The sequence below is a fragment of the Mytilus edulis genome, chromosome 5 (genome assembly GCF_963676685.1).
Source record: "Mytilus edulis chromosome 5, xbMytEdul2.2, whole genome shotgun sequence".
In the NCBI taxonomy this organism is placed as follows: domain Eukaryota; kingdom Metazoa; phylum Mollusca; class Bivalvia; order Mytilida; family Mytilidae; genus Mytilus; species Mytilus edulis.
In genome coordinates this window covers 11922873-11946123 of record NC_092348.1, presented here as the reverse complement: position 1 = coordinate 11946123, position 23251 = coordinate 11922873, and the positions used below count along the sequence as shown (strand labels likewise).

The following is a 23251-nucleotide window of genomic DNA, read 5'->3' as shown; positions in this document are numbered from 1 at the left end:
TGTATTTGTTGCTGGAATCAGTGTGGGTGTTCACACAGTCTTATATTTCACATGAAAAGGGTATCTACGATTCTTATTTGTAGAAACATATTAGTTTAATGAGACAAAGTATTCGATTTTTAACTGTAAAAAGGATTCGTATAAAGCGAAATATGTACGTTTACATGTTACATATTACTAAATACTTGTAAATTATAGTGCGAATGAAGATATGTATAACTTTAGAAGTCCAAATCTGATTGAAACTTTTTATTTCATTCTAGTATTTCTGTCCGCCATCTTTTACTTTTCTATGTTGAATTTTGTATACTGTTATTCGTTTGTGTTGGTTTTTATTTTTGCTATATATGTCGTTGTCGCTGTTTTCTCTATTTATGACTTTGAATGTCCTTTTCGTATTGTTCGTCATTCTTCTACTACAGAAAGAATGATTTAATTCGAACATCATAAAACAAAACTTAAAGCCAATTTTATACATTATTTTTAAATGAACGAACTAATAAATATATATATCTAAATTCACCGTATACGTTTATTATTCTTAATATAAAAATTCTGTGGTATTAAATCTGAAGATAAAACGTCATATAGGTTATTAATAACACATTGACAGGAATATACAAGTAGGTAGAATACTATTAAACAAATATATCTCTCAGTTATCGTATATGTAGGTGAAATACATATTGAAACAGTGTGGGATTCATTTCTTAGACTCAAATATCTCAAAGATGTACTGCAAATGAAATAAAATCAAACGAGAATAGGCAGACCGAGGCGCTAATACGCTTCCGTACAGACCTGCTTAAGTTGGCTAAAACAAATATATACCCGACATCAATAGAGGTACCTCTGGTAAACTGTACGGCACACATTTTATTACTGTTTTTTTTTTCATGCAAATAAGCATATAATTTGATCTTAAATTTTTTTTTCATATAATGAACAATTCGTTATATTAACGGGTGAAAAATTACAATCTTGGAAAAAATCCTGTTTTAGTTCATTAAAACACCAAAAGCTCACATTCCGCCAAGTTATTCTGTCATTTGTTTTTTCATTCGGTGCAATACGGTTCAACGCGTCATGAATAAAAGCCAAAGAAATGATACAAACTGCAATATTTGTTCATTAATAACCTAATTCTCCGCTTTAAATACATTCTTTCCTTGACTGATAATTTACGGGTAAAATTTGGTACTACATGATAGTAAACTATACTGTATTCCCTTTTACGTGCATTGATATACGATATCATAGAACAAGAATAGAATAATCAATAACAATTTAATGTATAGGTGATTTTTTATTTACGCTGAACCGATTCTTAATAGGTATTTTACATTTAAGTACAATGGTATAGTAGATTTTGATAAGCAAATTGTTATTTTTTCTTTTAACCCGAAAGAGATATGACAATAAAATGATAAATCACTATTCAATTAACGTTTTGCATTTGGTTAATATAAAATTAATTATAAATATTGAAAACGTGGTTGCTTAGCCCTGTCTTTAATCTTTTTCTAATGAGATGTAATCCGCTTCACGCCTTCTGTACATTTTAATAATATCAGTACGTTAACATACGACACAATTACAGTGATAGGGGTAAACGATCGTATATATAATAACGATCAAAGAAAAATTGAATAAATATCGCAGTGTTCTATAACGTCACTAGTGATCATCAGAAGCAAGGAAGCTTAATGACCACAATTCAACGATCTGTCGCAGTGGTTTCCCTGTAGCGACGTACCGGTTTAAAATAGAGACATTCGCACAAACTTAGTTAAGTGGATTATTTTTATAGGAAGGTAAAAATGACAACAAGAATTAATCTACATACATGTGTTATTTTTAGCATACATGGAAGAGGAAAGTATGTAGTTCTGATTTGAGAATTGATCTGATCGTATAAAAAGTATATTGATCTTCACCGACAGGTATATTTTGTTTGTTATTTATACGGTGTTATAAAACTGTCTATTAATGTGAAATAAGATATGCAACGTCTGAAAAACCAATCAAAGCAAAATCATGCAAAGGTTCGGATTGAGTAACGACAATTTATTATTTAGTGAATATTTCTTTGAAATGGATGAATTCGAAACACAAGTTAGCTTATTCATTACAATAGCTATATTAGCTGCATTTGCTGGATCAAAGGCAATTTATGACCGGTACCGAAAATCATTCACCAAAATTAAAGTTGTGGTTGTTGGCGCAGGACCAATAGGGTTAACGTCTGCCATTATCGCACTAAGATCAACAAAAGTTTCAAAAATTACGATTTTTGAAGAAAAGGAACGCAACGAACTTATCTACACTTCGTATCAAATAAGTTTTGATGATCAGAGTATTCAATTCTTGAAAAGTCTTGGAGTAGATTTTGATAATATTGAAGGTTGTTGGAAAGGGGACTATTTCCAGACAAACGCAGGTGTATATATGCAATACATTTTAGAGAAATTAAAACTATCATCAAATAAAACAGCATGCGACATTCATTTTAAAACACGGGTAAGTACTTTATTGTATTACGTTGAAGAAATAAACTATACAATGTATGTTGTGATTTGACTTAAATGCTGAAATCGGGTATCATTTCTATAATTGAAAACTGGAAACTGGCATTCAATAATTTAAGATAGGTCAGAATGATTAAGGTTCAGCTTTGAAGATTGTGACAATTCAGACTTGCATCGAAACAAAATGTGCTAAGTTTTGTCGCTGTCTTGGTCAAAATGTATACAATTTTTTTCAATACATAGTGAATGTATTTGTTTTATGTCATCCATAAACGTATTTCCTCGTGTAAGTTAATGAGAAATGTAAAGATATACGTATGTAAACAATTCATTTACATGACATTTTAAATTGGTTCATAGTGAAAACGGAACAGAAAGTCCGGAAACTTCCGATTTAAATGTGCGGATGTTAAACTCATACATTTTATAACATGTAAATATAAACTGTTGCATCCAGTCAGAATTATTTATTGGTTACCGAGGAATGTATAATGCATAACAACTTTTAATGAGAATTCAATATGTATCACTTAATCTGCATATAATGAGATTTTTCAACATGAATGTAAATAAATTACAGACGTAATACAACCCTTAGAAATGGTGGTCATGATAAAGGAAAGTTAAAGTATAACAATTAATCTTCACTTCATTTTGATTCAATCTTTTTAAAACTTTATTTAGAGAAACAATGATATTACCAACAAGCACTTTGTGGGCCCGTTCATTTCCTCTTGAAATTAACTATACCCTGAGTCCCCCATGGGATTGTTGGACTGAAAATAAAACTATGGTCACCGGGACGTCTCCTATTATAAAGTAACCCCATATTGAAAGAACTGAAAGACTGTGTATGCACGATGTACAAATACACAGCAACATCTGGTTAGAATTCGGACGTTAAAATCTGTAACTATTATCTAGGAGAAGTCAACGATCTGTTCACGTTGAAAGATTTTGCACCAGCTCTTGGAGGTTTATGGGGCGGGGGGGGGGGGGGGGCGGGGGGGGGGGGCTTTGCAAAATTAGTTTCTGTCCCTACCTTACAAAGCTTCTTTCTAAGTTTTAGTACAAATTCTGGTGTACCTAATTTAGAAAAACAGCTTATAAAAATGTTTTGTTCATTTCCTCTCGTTTCGAAAATGCATGAAATATGTGTCACTGGACGTTTGGCAAACAAACAATTAATCAATGAATACTAATAGAATGAAACTTTTAGTAAATACAAGTATGCTTTATAAACTTAATATGCCCTAAACGCTTTTCTGAATTTAATGTCATCAGAAACGCTCAAACCTTAACTTTTGGAGCCATGAATGTATAAATACAGTGGCAGTTACATGACCAAACGGGACCTAAAAGAGTAGTCAAATTCATTTAAGCCAACTTTGTCTGAGGGCGTAGTAACCTTAATTTTCTACCAATTTTTTTATTTGTCAACGGGATATTTCAGAAAAATGTGTTAACAACCTTGTCGGTACTGAAGCACTGACTACTGACCTGACGATACCCTCGGGGATTACAATCAGTCCAACGGTGGCAGCGACCCAGTATAAATGTCAAATATGTATATCTGATATATAGTAATGACTTACAAATAATGAATCAAGTGATAATTGTCTTGTTGATATATACGAGCAACAAATGGCTTTAATACAATAGTATCACTAGTACAGTGCTGTATATATGTGCACTTCATAAATAATTTAAACGATTTTTTTGTTGTTGCATATAATGAAGTAGTATTTCTAACAGAGCTTACACAAGTGTTATTTACAAAGAACAGAAAACTATAAATTGCATAATTGTAAAACTTAATTAAAAGCGAACTAGTTTCATACTGAACGAAGCGGTCGCATGCTGTTTATTGCTTTTTCTTACCGGGTTTTTAGAGTAAATCAAATTAGTTTCTTACGAAAAACATCGGTATAATTATTTAGAAAAAAACATGGAATTCAGTGATCCCAATCGAAACCTGAATTCTCCCAATTCTACAGTCCCATGAATTTCGATAAAATGTCAAAAACTTTGTTATGCTACAACATGGGGTCTCCAAAACAGACATACAATGCGGATAGTGATGCAGTTCGCTTAAAATGTCCGCAAAGAAAATCAGATTCGCTATTGAACAGCAGACAATCAATTAACGAATTTACCAAGTGTTTATGTTTTCTTAAATAAAGAGAGTCTGTTATTGATATTGACTTTAGGTATGATCACTCTGCGACAACGGCGATTGTAGGGGCGGGTCTAGAATTTGAGGTAAGGAGTCATCGCAAAGTCAACGATAGGTTTGAAGACCGCTTAAAAAACTTGTGTTGGAAATATTTTATATAATTTTTTATGTATCTGTGCTGAAGTCAGGTAGCGTACATGTCCCTGTGGCAATCACCCCATTTGTCCCTGAGACGTGTCTTGGTCGTGTTCTAAGATATGAACTGAAAAGTTCATTTTGATGACGTCCATCAACTGTCAAGATCAAGAATGGAAATAAAAGAACATTTCCTTTGATGTATTGATTATTTCCTATAGTATTTCCTTGACGACACGTGCTTCCGGTGTATATATCCTTGCTTCCTCTTATTAGCCAAACAGTAAAAGTAAAATAATGAAGCTTACTTCTGAGCTTTGATTATTATTAAAGTTAAAAAGATCAATTGCAAGTTATAGTTTCAAAGACATGCACATTTATGTATACTTAAGATACCGAATCAGACATTTGTTTGCCTTTCAAATAAGTTATTAAAATACATAAATATTTGATTCAAAAGCAATATGGCTAATAAGGTGTAAATAATACTTACATAGAAGTATTATCAATTATCATCTAAAATTTCAGGTTTTTGCAATTAAACTATAAAAAGACAAACGCTGCATTTATTTGCACCTGTCCTAAGTCAGGAATCTGATATTCAGTAGCTGTCGTTTGTTGGTGTTGTTAATAAGTATATCTCTTTTCTCGTTAATTATATACATTAGACCGTTGGTTTCCCGTTATTTATATAGATAAGACCGTTGGTTTTCCCGTTTTAATGGTTTTAGTAGTAATTTTTAGGGGCCCTTTATAGCTTGCTGTTCGGTGTGAGCCAAACCTCTGCTGTGTTAAAGACCGTACTTTTACCTTTAATGTTTTTTTTACAAATTGTGTCTTGAATGATCTAAGAAAGAACAGCTATCCATATTGCCAAACAATAGTTGTGATGAGGAATCAATTTCAAGAATGACAGAAAACAATATAATATGTCACTCCATATAGATCCGTAACAGCTTCTGACAGTGTTGCTGCATCTGAAGATTTTGAGACAATGACACTTTTCCTGCGTATTCAAAACTAATTGCTGTTTTTAAAACAAGCGAAAGATAAAATATGTGTTTATTACTTCTATGTAAATCAGATGAAGCCGTCTCATATCTAATACAAATATCAGAGGCTTCATTCACATTATAATAGCAATCATCAGGTGCTATATATATACGTTGTACATGCGCCGGAGAATGACAGTGGTCATAAGTATGACCAGAAAAGGATGACAATTACTATCAGAGACTATCTTAAATATCTCTCGTTGTATATATTACAGATATATAAGGCCACATGTACATGTATATGTCCATTGTAATATTTTAAATAGAACGCATTAAATGAAATAATTATTTCATAATTTCCTTATGGTTTAAGAAAATTTTATACGTTGACGATTCTACTTAAGGTAATTTACTGTAAGAAAACATTGTGAAAAGGCTTATGTCGTACTTTATAGTTTAATGTGGTGTTAACTTTTTGAACCGGAAAATTGGTATATAACCATTTAGTGTGTTTAAGGACACATTCTTGTCACTTAATTACTACAAGTCCAAGGCCATGCATATTTGATTTATTATATTTACAAGCTATTATTTTAGGAGTGATAGTAAGCGTTATCATTGAATAACAGTATAATTATGATACGAATTAATGAAACCGTCAACATTTCTACACTTCAGTTTTTCAAATGTTAGAGAAAATTAGAAGCATTAGGTAGTTAAAATCTTATCCTTACAACCTTTGACTGCTTCTAGATGAAGCAAGTTTTAAGATAACTTGTTTGCGTTAAGTCTTGCTTATTTAACATTTTTTGAATATGGTGGTTAAATAAAAGGATTGAATTAAAACGCAGAATATCAGCATTGTGATTCGAGAGGGCCCTCATGAGGTTTTTGATTATGTGATTACTTGGCCGTTTTTTTAATGATTATTTGATTATTAAGCCAAATATTTCATGATTATTTGATTACCTAGGACTGTATTTTTAGTTTATGATTATTTGATTACTAAAGATAAGCAAATATTTAATGATTATGTGATTATATTGGCAAAAAAATGGTGATTATGTGATTACTAGGACCCCCCATGAGGGGCCTCATTCGACGTGCCTCAAACTTGACTTTAATCGTATACCGTTTGATGCTGATTCACCTCTTGTTAAATACGCTCTGTGCTTAACTTATTATCACATCAATATGTCTCTATATTACTTTTCCCAAAGCATTTAATATTTCCATATGTTCCAGCATGACTTTAGGTCAGATACCAAAAAAAAAACAAAGAAAGACAAATGTTTCTTCAAATGCATGTATTTGAGTGTGAATGCTCTGTTCAGTTCAGAACCTGAATAGTAGTTTTAACGTAAAGTGAAGGGTCCAATATACATGAAAGGGTAAGGGTTAAGGAAGAAATAGAAAAGTCAAATGAATATAATTTTACTTTAACTTAACTAACAGTAAATTTACTTATATATTTATGAACTGCATCCCAAATTATATTTGAACGTCATGGCGGAACGTCGAAAGTCTAATAAACCAAGAAAAGAGCTACTGACACTTAAAAAAAGATCAACAATTGAAAATAAAATGCATGTAAAGATGTTTAAAATATTTCAATAGGAAAATACAAATAGACCTGAAAAAGGCAACTGAAACAAATAACTGCCACTATACTTTTAGCTTTCTGTGAGAGAAAAAAATATATGTTTTGTTTGTTAACATGTGTTACCAACAAGTTAATAAATGTTCGACAGTCTGTGCATGTATGATCTGACATTTAATATCTTTAACACGCATGTATAAAGTTCAGATTATCCTCTTTTCTAAAATTTTATGTTTTATAGAATGTAGCTTTCACCATATGAGTTAACTCAAATAAAGTCAAGTCTATGGCTCCATTGTGACATGTTGCTTAAAAAGGTATATCCTCAGTGAACGAAAGAAATTGTAGATCCGTTATTTAAATACTTGACTTTATTTAATATAGCAAACAAGAATTTGTCCATAGTGCCCCACTCGCACTATCATTTTATATATTCAGTGGACGGTGAAATTGCGGTCAAATTTTTTATTCAAGGCATTTCAATTGGAAAATTCATATCAAAGGAAACATGTGTATTAAGTTTCAAGTTAATTGGATTACAATTTCTTCAAGAACTACCTTGACCAAAAACTTTAACTTCAAGCTGAACAGAGGACAGACGGACGAACGGACGCACAGACCAGAACACATAATGCCCCTCTACTATCGTAGGTGGCATATCGTAGTTTGGGCATAAACATACACTGATGAAGCTTGAAAATATTTCCTATATTTGGTTACAATTACCCGTAGTTTGAAATTATTTTGTAAGAAATGAATACGAACAAAAACAGATATAGATACATGGCACTTATCTTTAAATGGAGCAGAAACCCAAAAACTAAAAATAAAAAAAAAAACAAAAACAAAGAGTGTTTCGTATTCGACAAGTGCCCAAGTAATATGTGTAGCTGTAAAAAAGCCACAAGTCTGAGACTTCAAACGTTCTTTTGTAAGACTACTTGAAAAAGCTTAAGGACAAAATAAACAGACTGATCAAAACTACAGGAATAAGGAAGAATTACATATTATCCCTGAATTCATTTGACATGCAAGAGACTTTTTTTCAAAACTTGTTCCAATCCGTTTGAATTAAGAGAATCAAAGCTTAAGATGTGTACTTTGAAATTCGAAATTTAGGTTTAAAAATCAACATATGGAGCTAAGTAACGAATAGGTAACGAAAAGGGAATAGGGAATAAGTAACGAATAAGGAATAAGGAATAAGTAACCAACTTGACGTCCATCTGCAATAATGCGTTGGCCTATTGGCAATAATTTAAAAGCTGTTGAAAAAAGTGTATGATATAGAGATATTTTAATTTTAAAATGGTGACCTATTTAGTCAGAATATAAAAGAAGATGCCGCGCCTTTTATTCTTTTCATCCAATTTGAATATTATTCGAATCAAAATATGTTGCTGCAAAACTATGATTAAAATATAGCCTTCAGTCAGAAAAAGGGGCGGCTTAACATCTATTTAAATGTTAATAGCGCCAGTTCGTCCTCAATATTTCTTATAACTAAACATAGTAAGGGCAGATTTTGAAAGTATATGAAATTAAATAAACCAGCTTAACTATCTTTTATATCTTGATCATTAAAATGAGGTCAATGATACCGTTTTAAAAGTGGCGTAAAATATGGGGGGGGGGGGGGAATATATGTAGTTTTCCACTCACATGAACTACATTTTGTAACTAATTTGATTACGAAAATAAAAGTAAACATTACAAACATTCATTCAACTACGTTTTAGATAATTCATTACTAGCAAAATTGTAGAGGTAGAGAAAGGTTAAGGTATACAATACATATTAAACGACACGAAAACCAAAATACTGTGATATATAATAAATATATTATAGGAAATATATTATAGGAAATATACATTTTACAAAAAAAATCCAGTCGACCCTGTATGTCAATATCGACGAATTTGTATAGCAATTGCCTCAGTTCAACAACATTAAGGTCACCGTGACCTTCATTTAAGCGACCTAGACTTTAGTCAAAAGTATATGAGAAAATATAATACGTTATTTAAAATATAGATATTGAAAATGATTTGAAGGAAGAAAATTAAATTAGAAAAAAATCCAAAGGGAATAATTGTTATCATACACAATAGGACATGCAATACCATATACAAACAAAAACATAAACAAAACAACACGTGACGATGACTGGATTTGGAACTCACCTACAACAGACTGTAACGAAGGAAACTGTTTGTGTTATATCAACAGCACGTGAACAGTTACTAGGCTGAATGATAATGACATTACGTTTGAAACTTAGATAATGATAGTATTTCATAAACTAATAAAAAGCAGAACACAATTTGGCAGAGAGTTATAACATGTCATATTCAATCTGTTTTTATAAGTTTTCATGCTGATTTCACTTACAGCAAAATCACTGACAAATTGCCCACATTGAAAGTTATAAAGCCTATCAATATGTTTATCCCTTTTACTGTTTATTGAGCTTCCTATAAAGCATCTCTTCACACTAGTAGGGGACTCCCCTTCAACATTATTGTTTTGACTATGTTTGTTTGCGAGAAAAAAGGAATATTTGACTTATATTTACGTTTGGAGTTAAATATCATGTTTGGCATCAAGTATAACTGAATAATAAAAACAAATCTGACATAAAATATTAAATACGTTTATGTTTATTGTACTACAGTTTTATATTAATACTGGTACATCCGTGTTGAGGACCGTACTTTGACCTATAATAGTTTTTCTTTTACAAATTGTGACTTGGATAGTGTTGTTTCATTGGCACTCAAACCACATTTTCTTATATCTATTGACATTATTCATTATCTAGCTGTTTAAATGAGTTAATACAAGAAAGTTTTACTCTATCACTTCTTTCTCTTTTTTTGTCTGCATCTACCTGTTTCGCGACTATAACTTACATATAATGTTCAGTACTTACAATTACCTTTTTTCGATGTTTTGTCACACACGTACGTTATGTCCTCCCTTACAAATTGGACGCCATATGTCACTCAGTGTCCTGTATACTTAAAATAGAAAAAACCGAAATTTTGGCAGATGGGGGTTATTTCAAAACAACGTACAATTTACATTGACCTATATCCTTGTCATAAATGTGGTCTTACTTAAATGAAAAATACATATACAGGCAACATTTTACAAGACTATCTTGTTTTTGTTGTATATTTTGAACATCAAGCAAAAATTGTTTTCCAATTTAGATATTCACCATGTCGTTTTGATTTTAACTTAAGTAGCTAGGGTATTACAAGTATACACTTATCATGGTAAGTCACGATAGATTGTTTTAAAATATTCAAAATCATGCGGATATACTGCACCTGATCTCGGATTTTTCAGTATATTCTGTCTTGCAAAATAAATATGCACACAAGAACAATAAAACATGAAAATTCGTTTGTCAAGTGCATTAAGCAATCATTATGAATTTTAATCTTATAATCCTCGAATTTGGTTAATTTGTAATGAAGTCAGCAAATTTTTAAATTAAATTATGTTTTGTATTAAATATGTTTGCTTTTTGGCACGTATTCTTTTTAAGGATAGGTGAGATTGGATGAACAAATAACTTTAAGTGAAGGGTGCCACTCGTGGAACAGAACCTACTTACTGTTCCAGAGTATCTGAAATCCACCCAGTTCTTGTTGGGATTCGTGTGGCTCTTTTTTTAATTTGGTTAATTTTTTTTGTGTACTGTTGTTTCTCATTTTGTTTATTTAGGCATGGAGTTGTCAATTTATTTTCGAGTTATGATTGTGTATGTTCCTATTGTATCCTTTGTCTCTTTTTCACCTCGATAATCTGCAACTATAAGAATTAATGATGTGGTGAAACCAGCATTCAATTTGATAATGAGTACAAGAGAATGGACAATTTTAGATCCAACACATGAGTAAATAAACTCATCATAGATACGAGGAGTAAAACCCGTAAAATTATTCAGACAATACATAGTTTGTTGATTTTTGATTGAAATAACCCACCATTTCTTTCTTCGGAAAATGCCTCTACCAGGTCATAAATAATGCAGTTATTGATGGTTGGTTACATTTGATTTTGTCAGGGTTTTTTTTTAATTGATCTTGAAGTTTAGTATATTCTTGATACTTTTTAATTACCAGAAAATGCTTAGCGTATAATCAAATATGCAATATTACCAATACTATTTTCATAAAGAATACAAAATTTACATCATTTGATAACCATCAGTGAATAACTATTTTTTTATAAAATTGTCCCTTACTGTGTATTAAGGCTTTGTTTGGCATAAGAACGAACACAGTTATATGTATATAAGAAGCAATGTTGACTAGTAAAATACTAAAATTTAACCCCTGGGCTGAAAGTAAAATTCGGGGTTATATAGTAAACCAGTTTTTGAAGGTTTATGTGTGTTATTAGATTGCTGTTTTATTGACATTTACCCCTGATCATCTTTAAAAAAAAATCACACACATGCAAACATACACACATTTTCTTATGTTTTTATACACAAATACCAGTGCACATTATTGCGCAACTAAAAATAAAATAATAAAAGAATGACTATTGATACTATAGTTTCTACTTTATGATTCTGTCACTCATTTTGAAGTATTCATGATTGAAAAAATAAAATCTTACTTCTGAATGATTTTCTAGTTAATTGATTTCGATCTCATTACTGAATTTTCTTGGTTCCATGAACAATCACTTCCGATGTAGCATGATATAATGCCACAGATTAATCCAGTATTAGCTTAGAAAAAGATCGAAAGTATCCAAAATGATATACAGTGCTTGTAGGTTTTTTTTGTATGTGTTCTAGCTGGTTTTGATTTGGTCAAGAGCGCACCTTCAATATATCGCAACATTGTTATGCGTTCATTTAAATGGTCTTTTGAATCATTACTAAACAATTTTTTTTAGTAAATTTATCAATTTAATTGATGATTTAATATGATTAGAAAGAAGGATGTAAAACAAGAAATAAAAATGTTAAAATTAATACAAATGATGATCTAAGGGGCAAACTTTCCACACAATTTTAGGCAAAATTTAATACTTTCCCTCCAATGCCTTGTCTATGCTAAGTTTATTTGCACACGAATATATTGTACTTATACATTTACATCCAGCAAATTCTCTTCTGGGGTAAGGCATTGACCCAAACTTGATGTTAGTAACAGGCTTTTATTGAAAATAAATTCAACTGATGTAGTGTGTGTTTTTCTATGTCTCACATTCGTGGTTTTTCTTTATGAAATGACTTAAAATTTTGATGCTGTACATGTACGCAGCATATTACAAGTCTGTTTTGGTTATTCTATTATTATATTTTTCTAATGTTCGTGGTTGTATTAAATACATGTTTATGAACTCGTATAAAAACATAATAATATTGTTTAATCTATTTTATTTTTGAACAGTTTGTGTTGTGTTATCCACGTACTTATTCCGTTATATTTGATCCTTTTATTATGATTTAATCTTCCGACATTTCTGCTTTCAAAAACTCACAAATAAAAAGAATTATTACAAATGTTCACTAAGTATTTTTCTGTTCCACTTGAACCATGCTGTGCTAAAATTAGTTTTTGACAGCTTGCAGGATAAATCAAGTAAATATAAATGCTATATTATTTTCCATATGTGTACAACGTCTTAACTATAACACTTAGCGTATATACTTTATAAAGTTGGCTACTTAAAAGAGAAGAAAAATCACCTCTTGATAAATAAATTAAACTAACTAGATAAAAAACAAATTAGATAAGTAGGTTAGTAAAATGGTTAGTAAGTAGGTTAACTGTGCAAAAATAGACATTTCGATTTTTTTGTAAACGTCGAAGCGAAATGCGCAACGTTGTTGCCACCGACTCTTACAGTTAACCGTGGATTCGATGGTAGGATTCTTCCAATTAAAGTTGGCTTTAAATGAACATAGCAAACAATAAAAAAATAAACAATCGAGAAGCAAACAAATCGTCTCTTGTGTGTTAATTTATTGTATAGACATTCCTGTTCGTTTTCTTTTCGATTATATAGATATACACAAAAAAAAAAGAAAGAATTAGAGTCAAATCAAGACGCTATTTTGAAAAATCTATCTCAAGCATGGAGTCCCTTAAAATCTATCTCAAGCATGGAGTCCCTTAAAATCTATCTCAAGCATGGAGTCCCTTAAAATCTATCTCAAGCATGGAGTCCCTTAAAATCTATCTCAAGCATGGAGTCCCTTAAAATTAATTATTATATCATCAAGTCTGATTATTGAAGAAAAAAATGCTGAATAAATCCTGAACATAAAGATACAGCACTAGATAAAAAATATATTACTTTAAAATACGCATCTCTTGATTAAATCTTCATCTGTAAATAACAGATACAAACAGAATTATTTGCAGGTTTATAGATATCTTAATTCGATCTTAAACGGTAAAATTATTCATCAATCAAATGTAACGAATCAACAAATAAGAAGCAGCACATATTTGTTATACATGCAGCTTTTTATAGCGTCTAAATTATCAATAAACATTCTGAATGTGCATGTCCCAAGCCAGGAGCCTATAATTCAGGGGTTGTCGTTTGTTGCTGCATTTCGTAACTGTTTTCCGCTATTGTTTCCTACATAAATCTGATCGATAGTTTTCCTTTTGAATGGTTTAACATTTATCACTTATTGTGCCTCTTAAGACTTGCTACGCGGTTTGAGGTTTGCTCATTGTTTAAGGATGTTCAGGTGATTGTCATTCTCAATTTTTTTTTATGACCGCAAGGTAATATTCTTATTCTTAGCTTATTGCTAAACTTTTTATTTAACACAAATCTACAGATATTCATAAAATTGAGAAAGGAAATGGTGAATATGTCAAAGCGACAACCACCCGACCATAGAGCAAACAACAGCCGAAGGCAACCAATGGGTCTTCAATGTAGCGAGAATTCCCGCACCCGTAGGTGTCCTTCAGCTGGCCCCTAAAATATGCATAATAGTACAGTGATAATGGACGTCATACTAAACTCATAACATGCTTTTAATCTCATGAATAAGATGAAAAATGCTGTTCACATTCGATCCATTGTAAGATAATACTATTAATAAAGAAAACAATTTAGAAAATTAGCCTTGAAATCTTTGGTTTGCCTATGATCAGACTATTTGATCAAAGACGTTATGATACTAATGCTGTAAATTAATCGGTGAAGTACTCTCGGGGATTAATATCGAGTTCTATAACATGACAAACATACTTGGATTTCAAACACGGTTTGCCTTGAGAATTTTAAATGTGTATTTAGGCTTCAGGAAACAATCTGTAAGCTAGCGTTACGTCTTTGATTGCATTGCAAAGGTTAACAAGTTTGTCATTAGATGGAGATAAGCATACCACATAAAGCCTCAATATCATGAAATCGGCTCAATTGGATATTTCAATAGGACACAGATTTTCAGATAATTACAAAAACGCTTTGTTGTGTTAAGTCTTATCAGGTTACCATAGAAATATTGTCTAGTCGATAGTGGTTGATTAAATTTGGGTTTAATTACTTTTTATGGCGTTTTTGGAATTAGTGGTTGGTGGTAAGGAGCGAATAATTTGTCTCATTTGATTACCTTTAGATTGATTTCATTAGAGGTTCAGGGAATAACAGACTGTTATTTTATCTTTATTCTAAACGTCTTGACTTTATGTGCTTTTTATGGAAAATTCTGTTGTATACAAGCTAATCGTACTTATAAAGCTTAATATCAAAATAAAAGTACAATAGTGTATTGATAATTGAGTGAAGTTTTATCCTTTAACAGTGGTATTACAGATCTTAAAAGCAATCACTTCATATGTGTTACTTATCTTATTAAACTTCAATTACCGTCAACATAGATATGTCTCAACCTTAGGTCTTTGATGTCTCTCGGTTTTTGATAGCCGATATAATATTCTTACAATTTTGTTGTTCATTCGAAATTGAATTTCGTTTATGCGCTGCAGATAAAAAGAACTCGAACGTGAAAGAAAGACAATCAAAACAATCGGACGAATATTCAAAGCAAATGGATAACGTAAAGCTGTATACAACACCCTGAATAATTATGGTATACATGGCTGATTGAATCCTCGATTATCCATACACAAAATCAATCAACTTAACTAATTCCTAATTCGCACGAAGTTTTTCATCAAAAGTTCTGAGATATGAATATATGACATCTACATTGCGTTGAATGACTTTTTAATACAATATTTAATGAATGAACTTCTTCAAAACACAACCATATTGCTGTGCGTTAATATCCTTTCTTCGCGAATCTTGTTCGTTGACCTCTCATGTTTTGAAATAACTGTTAAATCGTCTGTAATTTTATAATCGATGAATCTATTATAATTGTTAATCATCTTTTTTTCTACATTTTATGGTAACAGCAGTTTGATATTAATAGTTCATCCTGAGATTGTAACGTTGTGGTAGTTAAGACGTGAAAAATCAATTCAAATTACATGAAAGATTGATTCAATCAATTAGATTTTTCCAAGAATGTAATTCATAAACAATATTGTGTTCTTGCAAACTCTTATCAAATATATTGTGACAACTAATTCAGTGTCCATGTACAATGTAGTTTTGAAAGATAACGCAGAAACTGCAGAAGTTCGCTGTGACAGAAATGTCAAGTAAGGAAGCTGTGATGTTTATATGTTCGACGATAGATGTTTTCTTAAAGACATCTGGATCTGTTTCCTTCAAAGTTCAATATGAAATCACAATTATTCGATATGGGGTATATAGATTAAACTTAAATTCAGAATCTTATTATTATGGAACCATTTAAACATACTTTTTGAGAAAATTGCTTATAAAACAAATAAAAAAACCAAAACACAATTGGTCATATCTAATTTTTTTTTAATCTTTATTGCATTAGCAACAACATTGCTTTAGCATAATACAAGGTATATACATATATGACAAGTATGAAAGAATACGGAGAACAATTAGATAAATCAAATAATGCAAAAATAACTTATAATAACATAGTAACATAGTAACATAGTAACTGATAATTTGCGTTCGTAGTTTCCATGCAGCTTTAAGATACATGTAATTACATAGTTTTTTAGTTAAGCTTTTTGACCAAGCTTGTAACAGAAAAAATAGCTTTCGTGTATTTTGGCCATGAACAGTAATACTTTGGCAAAAAATTACATCTAAGTGTTCTATATGCAGGACAGATCAACACAAAATGATATTGATCTTCAATATTATACATTTTACAACATCTACAAAAACAATTGTCTTTATGAATATTGACATAGCGACTTGTTTCTAAATATAATTTCAAGCTTCCACTACATAGTTTTGTAAGTATATTGGTATTAAAATCATATTGTAAATAATTCTCCATACAAAAATCTAGTTTGAAACATTTATAGATAGACAGTTTTTCACAAGCATTAATACTAGCATACCAGCTTTGATAATATTAATCGTTGATACGTGATTTAATAAGGTCAAATGACATATTTATGTGATTTTGGTTAATCCATATATAGTAATTCAAACCTAAACTTAACAAAAGGTCTCTTACATTGGATGCCCAATTTGTTTTGCCATTAGAAGCATCAATACATAAAATTGTATATACATCATACACAATATTTGGTTGGTCCTTAATTAAATTAATTAAATACAACAAATGTTTAACAATTCTATATTTCTTCGGGAAGTGTCCGAGTTCACCACATAGAAACAAAATTGGAACATTTTTACCCAAGTTAAGTATATATCGACAAAAACGATTATGAACATATTCTACTTCGTTGGCCCGATGAAATCCCCACACTTCGGACGCATAGTTCAGAACGGATCCAACCATACTATTGAATAAAAAACACTGTTGACTTGGACCAATGAATACTATTTTCATCGAGTTGATTAAAGATGATAGAGCTCTAGCTCCTTGTTGTGCCATTCTTTTTTGAGCTTGAACAAATTTACCATTGAAATGTAACAGTATATTAAGGTATATATATATTTAGACGATTTCAAGTTCTTGACCTTCGAAATAAAAATGGTCAGTTACGGGCTTCCAACCATTTCGAAATACAACAATTTTTGTTTTGTCCGTATTTACAGTTATATTCCATCTCCTACAGTAGAATTAAAGTCTATCTAATAAAATTTGCAGTGCATCGGGAGACTTTGCTAGCAGAACTGTATCGACAGCAAATAATATCAAATATATGAGGTAACCATTGAGTTCGAATATGTCACCATTGTTATCCACTTGTATATCACTGATTATATAGTTAATGAAAAATAGGAACAGGAGAGGAGAAAATTTACAAACGCATCAGATAAGCCGTCTTTCGTTTAAATTCGTAGACGCACGGTTTCATATACTGCTTTAATAATTTTTATAAATTTCCCACTGGCTCCACTTTGTAATAACTTGTACCAGAGGATTCTCCGAATTACCTTATCAAAGGCTTTGCGGAAATCGACAAAAGCACAACAAACTTTAGACTTCTGATGTAATATGTGTGATATGATTCCATGTAAAATGAATATGACATCAACAGTTGACCGGCATGGTCGAAATCCGAACTGATTGTCAATAAGCTTTTCTTCGTCATCGGCCCAATTTATCAATCTGCTAGTCAAAATAGATGTAAACAATCAGGGAAAATTCCCCTATTGAATATGAAATTAAAAAGCATTTTCAAAATCGGAGAAAACAAGTCTGGCCCAGCAATAAACATTTCATTAATAATACTGTCACTTCCCGCACTTTTTCCAGTTTTAAGTTTAGATATAGACTGAAGAATTTCATCTTCGGAGATTTCAGTGTCCGGCGAATCTTTAACAATGTCATTTAAAAACGAGTTTGATTCAATCAGATTTATGAATTTTTTACATATATCAGGGGTGTTTCCACCAAGTAATTGTTCGAAATGGTTAATAAGTAAGTCACTGCCAGCAAGACATTTACTTTTATTCATTGGTTTAAATGCGACCAAAATTTTCAAGGGTTAGATTTGGCAAATTCGCAGAGTTCCTGACCTTTAGCTCGCTTGTAGTTGGTCACCGCCAACCGTTTTCTTCGATTGTATCTGTTTCGGGCTAAAATAAAATGCTGGCGATTAGCATCAGTTGGATGACGTTGGTAAAATTTTCTGGCAGAGTTAAAGTTTAGTCTCGCAGAAGCATAATTTTGGTTAAACCAATCGTTCTCATGACGTTTCATGTATGTTGCGCTACGTTTCTGTACAGTTTTACCAAAACAGCAAAAGCACTGTCATATAAAATACGGGTTATCTCCCTTACCGCATTATTAACATCATCGGCACTATTCATGCTTCTGTAATTTTAATATAATCTGCCATTGATTATATACATTTGACACTCTGATTTTTTAAACTAATAGTTTAATCTTTAAATTTCAAGTTTTAGGTGTCTTTGTTGTATATTGATTGATAGTTTACCAATTATTGACTCTGATCAGAGATCAATATTTTAATTAGATTGATAGTTTGCAAGATTTTTTTAAATCAAACATGCATACTTGCAACATTATTTTTTAAATGGATACTTGTAACATATTGTATTTGCTCATTTTAAAAAGATGACGTTTTGATGACGTCGCATGGCGACGTTTCAGTACAGTTTGCTTTTTCAGTAAATACTTCATCTGTTGATAAATACTGTGAACGTTTTGTGCATATCTAAATAGTTTTACCTATGTTGAAAGATGTGCTTATTATCAAATCATAAAAATACAACTTGTTTAGTCTCTAGGAAATCTTGTAAGATTTTCGCTGCTAGTTTTGCTAAATAGGTGCAATTTGGGTACTCGGTGCAATGTGGGTACCGTCACGTTATAAAGCATATGAACCTCAAGACAAAAGTTATATGTGAGTAATGTGAACAGGTATATTCAACACAACCATATTCAACTTAATTCGGTTCATGCGAACGGCGATCTTACAAATGTGTGTATATATACAAATAAATAAATTTGGTGTATTTACTGTTTTCTGATTGGTTAAAATTATTAGTTTTATTTTCAATGTTGTCAATTTTGATGGCGACACGCCCACTCTGACGTTGTGTATTCATACGCCAACATGTGTGTACGTTGTTATTGTTAATATAAATAATATAAAAAGTTCTTTAAGCCTTAATTTTGATAGAAATTTATTTATAATGAATGGCAATAATTTATTTTGATTTTATTGAACCATAAAACTAATTTTTGACTCTTCACATTTTACATAATCCGCTTCGCGGATTATTCAATGTGAAGAGTCAAAAATTAGTTTTATGGTTCAATAAATTCAAAATAGATAATTGCCATTCATTAAATGTGTGAGACCTATTTATGACAATTTGACCATAACCAACAGCAGCCTAAGCACTTTTTGATACATTGATTCTCGAGTTAAATGTATTATTTACTGATCCCTTTTGACGAGAGGAAGAAACCACTTACAGTTTCAAAAACATACCATGTAATGTCCTTCTAATTGACGTACTTAATAATTCGTACGATTTTTATGACGCACTTAAATGTACTCTGACAACATGTAAATGTTGCTTTATTAACGTCCAGTAGCAAATACGTCACGTATATTCAAATGAAAGACATGATAATACACTTGTACGTGCACTGTGTATTCTACGTTATTCTTAAAAAAAAAACTCAACTCCATTTTAATAGTTAGTTTTCTTTTTTCGAAAAGAATTTTTATTTCTTAATCACGGATTGTAAAGAGAGAACCAACATGCTCTGCATATTCTCGTGATCTGCACAATTCCGTAAAATGAGAGAGATGAACTGTAGTCACTGTGGATTCATTTATTTTCGTAGGCACCAATTTTCGTGGATGAAGAAAAACTTGCATGTTCGTGGACATTTAATTTCGTGGTTTTGATGAAGTCTTAATACAAGCCTTTAGAAAATTTGACATTCGTTTAACATTTAATTTCGTAGTTCATCTATACCCACGAACTCCACGAAAATTGATATCCGAAGAATAATAACGAATCCACAGTATGTGTATTCGTATCGTTTTCATTTTTAAAGTATTTTAGTTATAGTATAAGATTTTAGAAAAAAAAACACTTTAAAAAAAGCAAATGATTTGAAACAATAATCAATGAATAAAGACAACAACATTTTCCAGTTCTTAGTAATTCAGAATTCATGGAGTACTTAATTATGTGATACTTGTAATAAAATCCATACATACTGTTCCAAAAGAATAGTCGTGTCTAGTATGAGATGATATATTACTGAATTTAGAGAATTGTAAATTTCGCACGATTCTCAAGAATTATGAATTCATGATGAAGTGATTTTAAAGCAGCATCTATTAATTTTGTTACTTTGAATACAGTTGTAATATGGTAGAATCGGAAGAATAAGGAATACATTTGAATACTTGTCTTTGAACTTCTTAGTTTATATTTAACGGTGATTTAATATAACAGGCTTTTTCATTTTAATTCTCTTTGTGCTAGTTAATTAATGAGAAATGAGGCATGCAAATTACTTTTTTCTCCTTCTGATGTATGTAGGTTTATTAAGCACGATGGAATACTTTAAACCGTGAAAATAAATTAAGGTTTACTTCGAAACATAGTTTATACAAAATCTATAAAGTAGTAACGAACGCAATCATCATGTATGACATCAAGACTTCAATCTAACAGTGGATAAGTCGACGAAAATCAGGTAGTAGCACTACCAAAAAAGAAAAACTAAAATTATGAAAACGCCCCTCCATGTACACAGAAAACAAAAGAGCGAACAACTAAGCAAATTGTAAAAAAGTCATGTTAAAAAAACGAGCAACACGAACTCTGGTGATCCGGGATGCTAGGTATTATCTTCTTCATAAATGGCAGTAGTCGTGATGCAAGTAAAGCTGCATGCATGACACGTTACATTTGGTCATGATACAATCCAGAAAAAAATGAAATTGTTTGCTCTGTAAGGTGGAACATACATGTACCCCTTGATATTAAAAAAATTCGTTAAAAATATGTGTACTGTGAGCTCTATTTATCTAGTTCTAAGGCTAAACACAATGCCAATGACACCAAACGAGTCTTGTCCATTTATATATAATATTGGAGAATATAACTAGCTAAGATAAAACCACAGTCTGAAAACAAACGTTTCACATTTGAAACATAAGTAGACCAATTAAATAACGAAATAATTGTTGTTATAGGAAGTGATAAAAAAAAATATCAGGTCAATAGTACAATCACCACGTTTAAAAGGTGAAACGACCAAAAATTGATAAAATACTAAGTGAATAACATTGCGAGGTTTCATGTTAATGAAAAAAATCCACTTGTATTCCACACCCGAGGGCTTTTTCCTGTAGACTCAGACTTGTAGACGATCATTCGTAGTTAATACACTGTTTGTGTTCTGTACCTTTTAGTCATTACCCTGTGTTGTGATCTGTTCACTAGTCATTCATAACGTATGATAACATAACTCTTGTCAAAGACCTTGTGTCGACATTTTTATCTTTTAAAAAATGTCTGTTTCATTTGCAGTGTCACTTTGATTTGCACATCCACACATACTTAAGTGTAATTGGTCATGATATATAATTTATTTCCCAAGTTGACACTTCGATAGACCATCCTGATCAGTGTCGATTTAAAACCTTCAAATACCTTAATGTTTCAAAACACTTATCTTACCTTCATGACAAATATGTTGTTGTCCACGCAGATAAATCCACAAACAACATTGTTTTTGTGTGTAAAACTCATTACATTAACTGCTTGGTAAACGAATTAGGTATTGACAATTCAATTGGAAACTCAACATATACCCTCACGACACTTTAGTGGATACTTAAAAATTTCAAAGATCTTTTAGAGTACATAAAATCTAACACTCTTTTATCTTGTAATGGTATTAAAACATTTGACTTTTCTACACTTTATACAAGTATTCCAAATTCCAAACTAAAAGACAAATTGAAAGAGTTGGAATACTTTGTTTCATAAAAATAAATGGTCAACGAAGATACAAGTATCTTGTCTTGGGAAGGGATGAATCCTACTTTGTAAAGGATCACTCTGATTCAAACAAAAAATTCTCTGAAACTGACACTATCAAGATGCTTGATTTCTTAATTGACAACATATCTGTTACGTTCGGAGGATGTGTTTTTCAACAGACTATTGACATTCCAATGGGAACGAATTGTGCCCCTCTTCTTGCCGACTTGTTTCTTTATTATTATGAGGCTGACTTCATACAGGAACTTCTTAGGAAGAAAGATAAGAAGTTAGCAATATCCTATTTAACTCTACTTTCCGCTATATAGATGATGTTCTTTCACTAAATAGTTCAAAATTTGGTGACTATGTCGAAGGCATCTATCCCATTGAACTAGAGATAAAGGATACAACAGATACAGTAAAGTCGGCCTCATATCTTGACTTACATCTAGAAATTGACAATGAGGGTCAATTGAAAACAAAACTTTACGACAAAAGAGATGATTTCAGCTTTCCAATTGTGAACTTTCCATTTCTAAGTAGCAACATTCCAGCAGCACCTGCATACGGTGTATATATCTCCCAATTGATACGATATTCCCGTGCTTGCATTTCCTATCATGATTTTCTTGATAGAGGGTTGTTGCTCACAAGAAAGCTGTTAAATCTAGAGTTCCAAATGGTGAAGTAAAAATCATCTCCTCGTAAATTTTACGGACGCCATCCCGAGTTTGTTGACCGATATGGAATAACCGTTTCAGAAATGATATCGGATATATTCCTA

The 23251-nt window shown here is 31.4% G+C and overlaps 1 protein-coding gene across 2 annotated transcripts in view; it reads left to right on the top strand.

Annotated features, from left to right (window-relative positions):
* Positions 1-23251, top strand: part of LOC139522980 (uncharacterized) — a 110681-nt gene that overhangs the window by 71445 nt on the left and 15985 nt on the right. The window contains exon 1 of one of the 2 annotated variants that reach the window (XM_071316674.1): positions 1559-2520. The exons of the other annotated variant lie outside the window; for it this stretch is intronic. Coding sequence (XP_071172775.1) covers positions 2038-2520 — 483 coding nt within the window. The 5' untranslated portion in view covers positions 1559-2037. Of the gene's footprint in view, positions 1-1558; positions 2521-23251 lie in introns of those variants that run through there. 2 annotated transcript variants of the gene reach the window in all.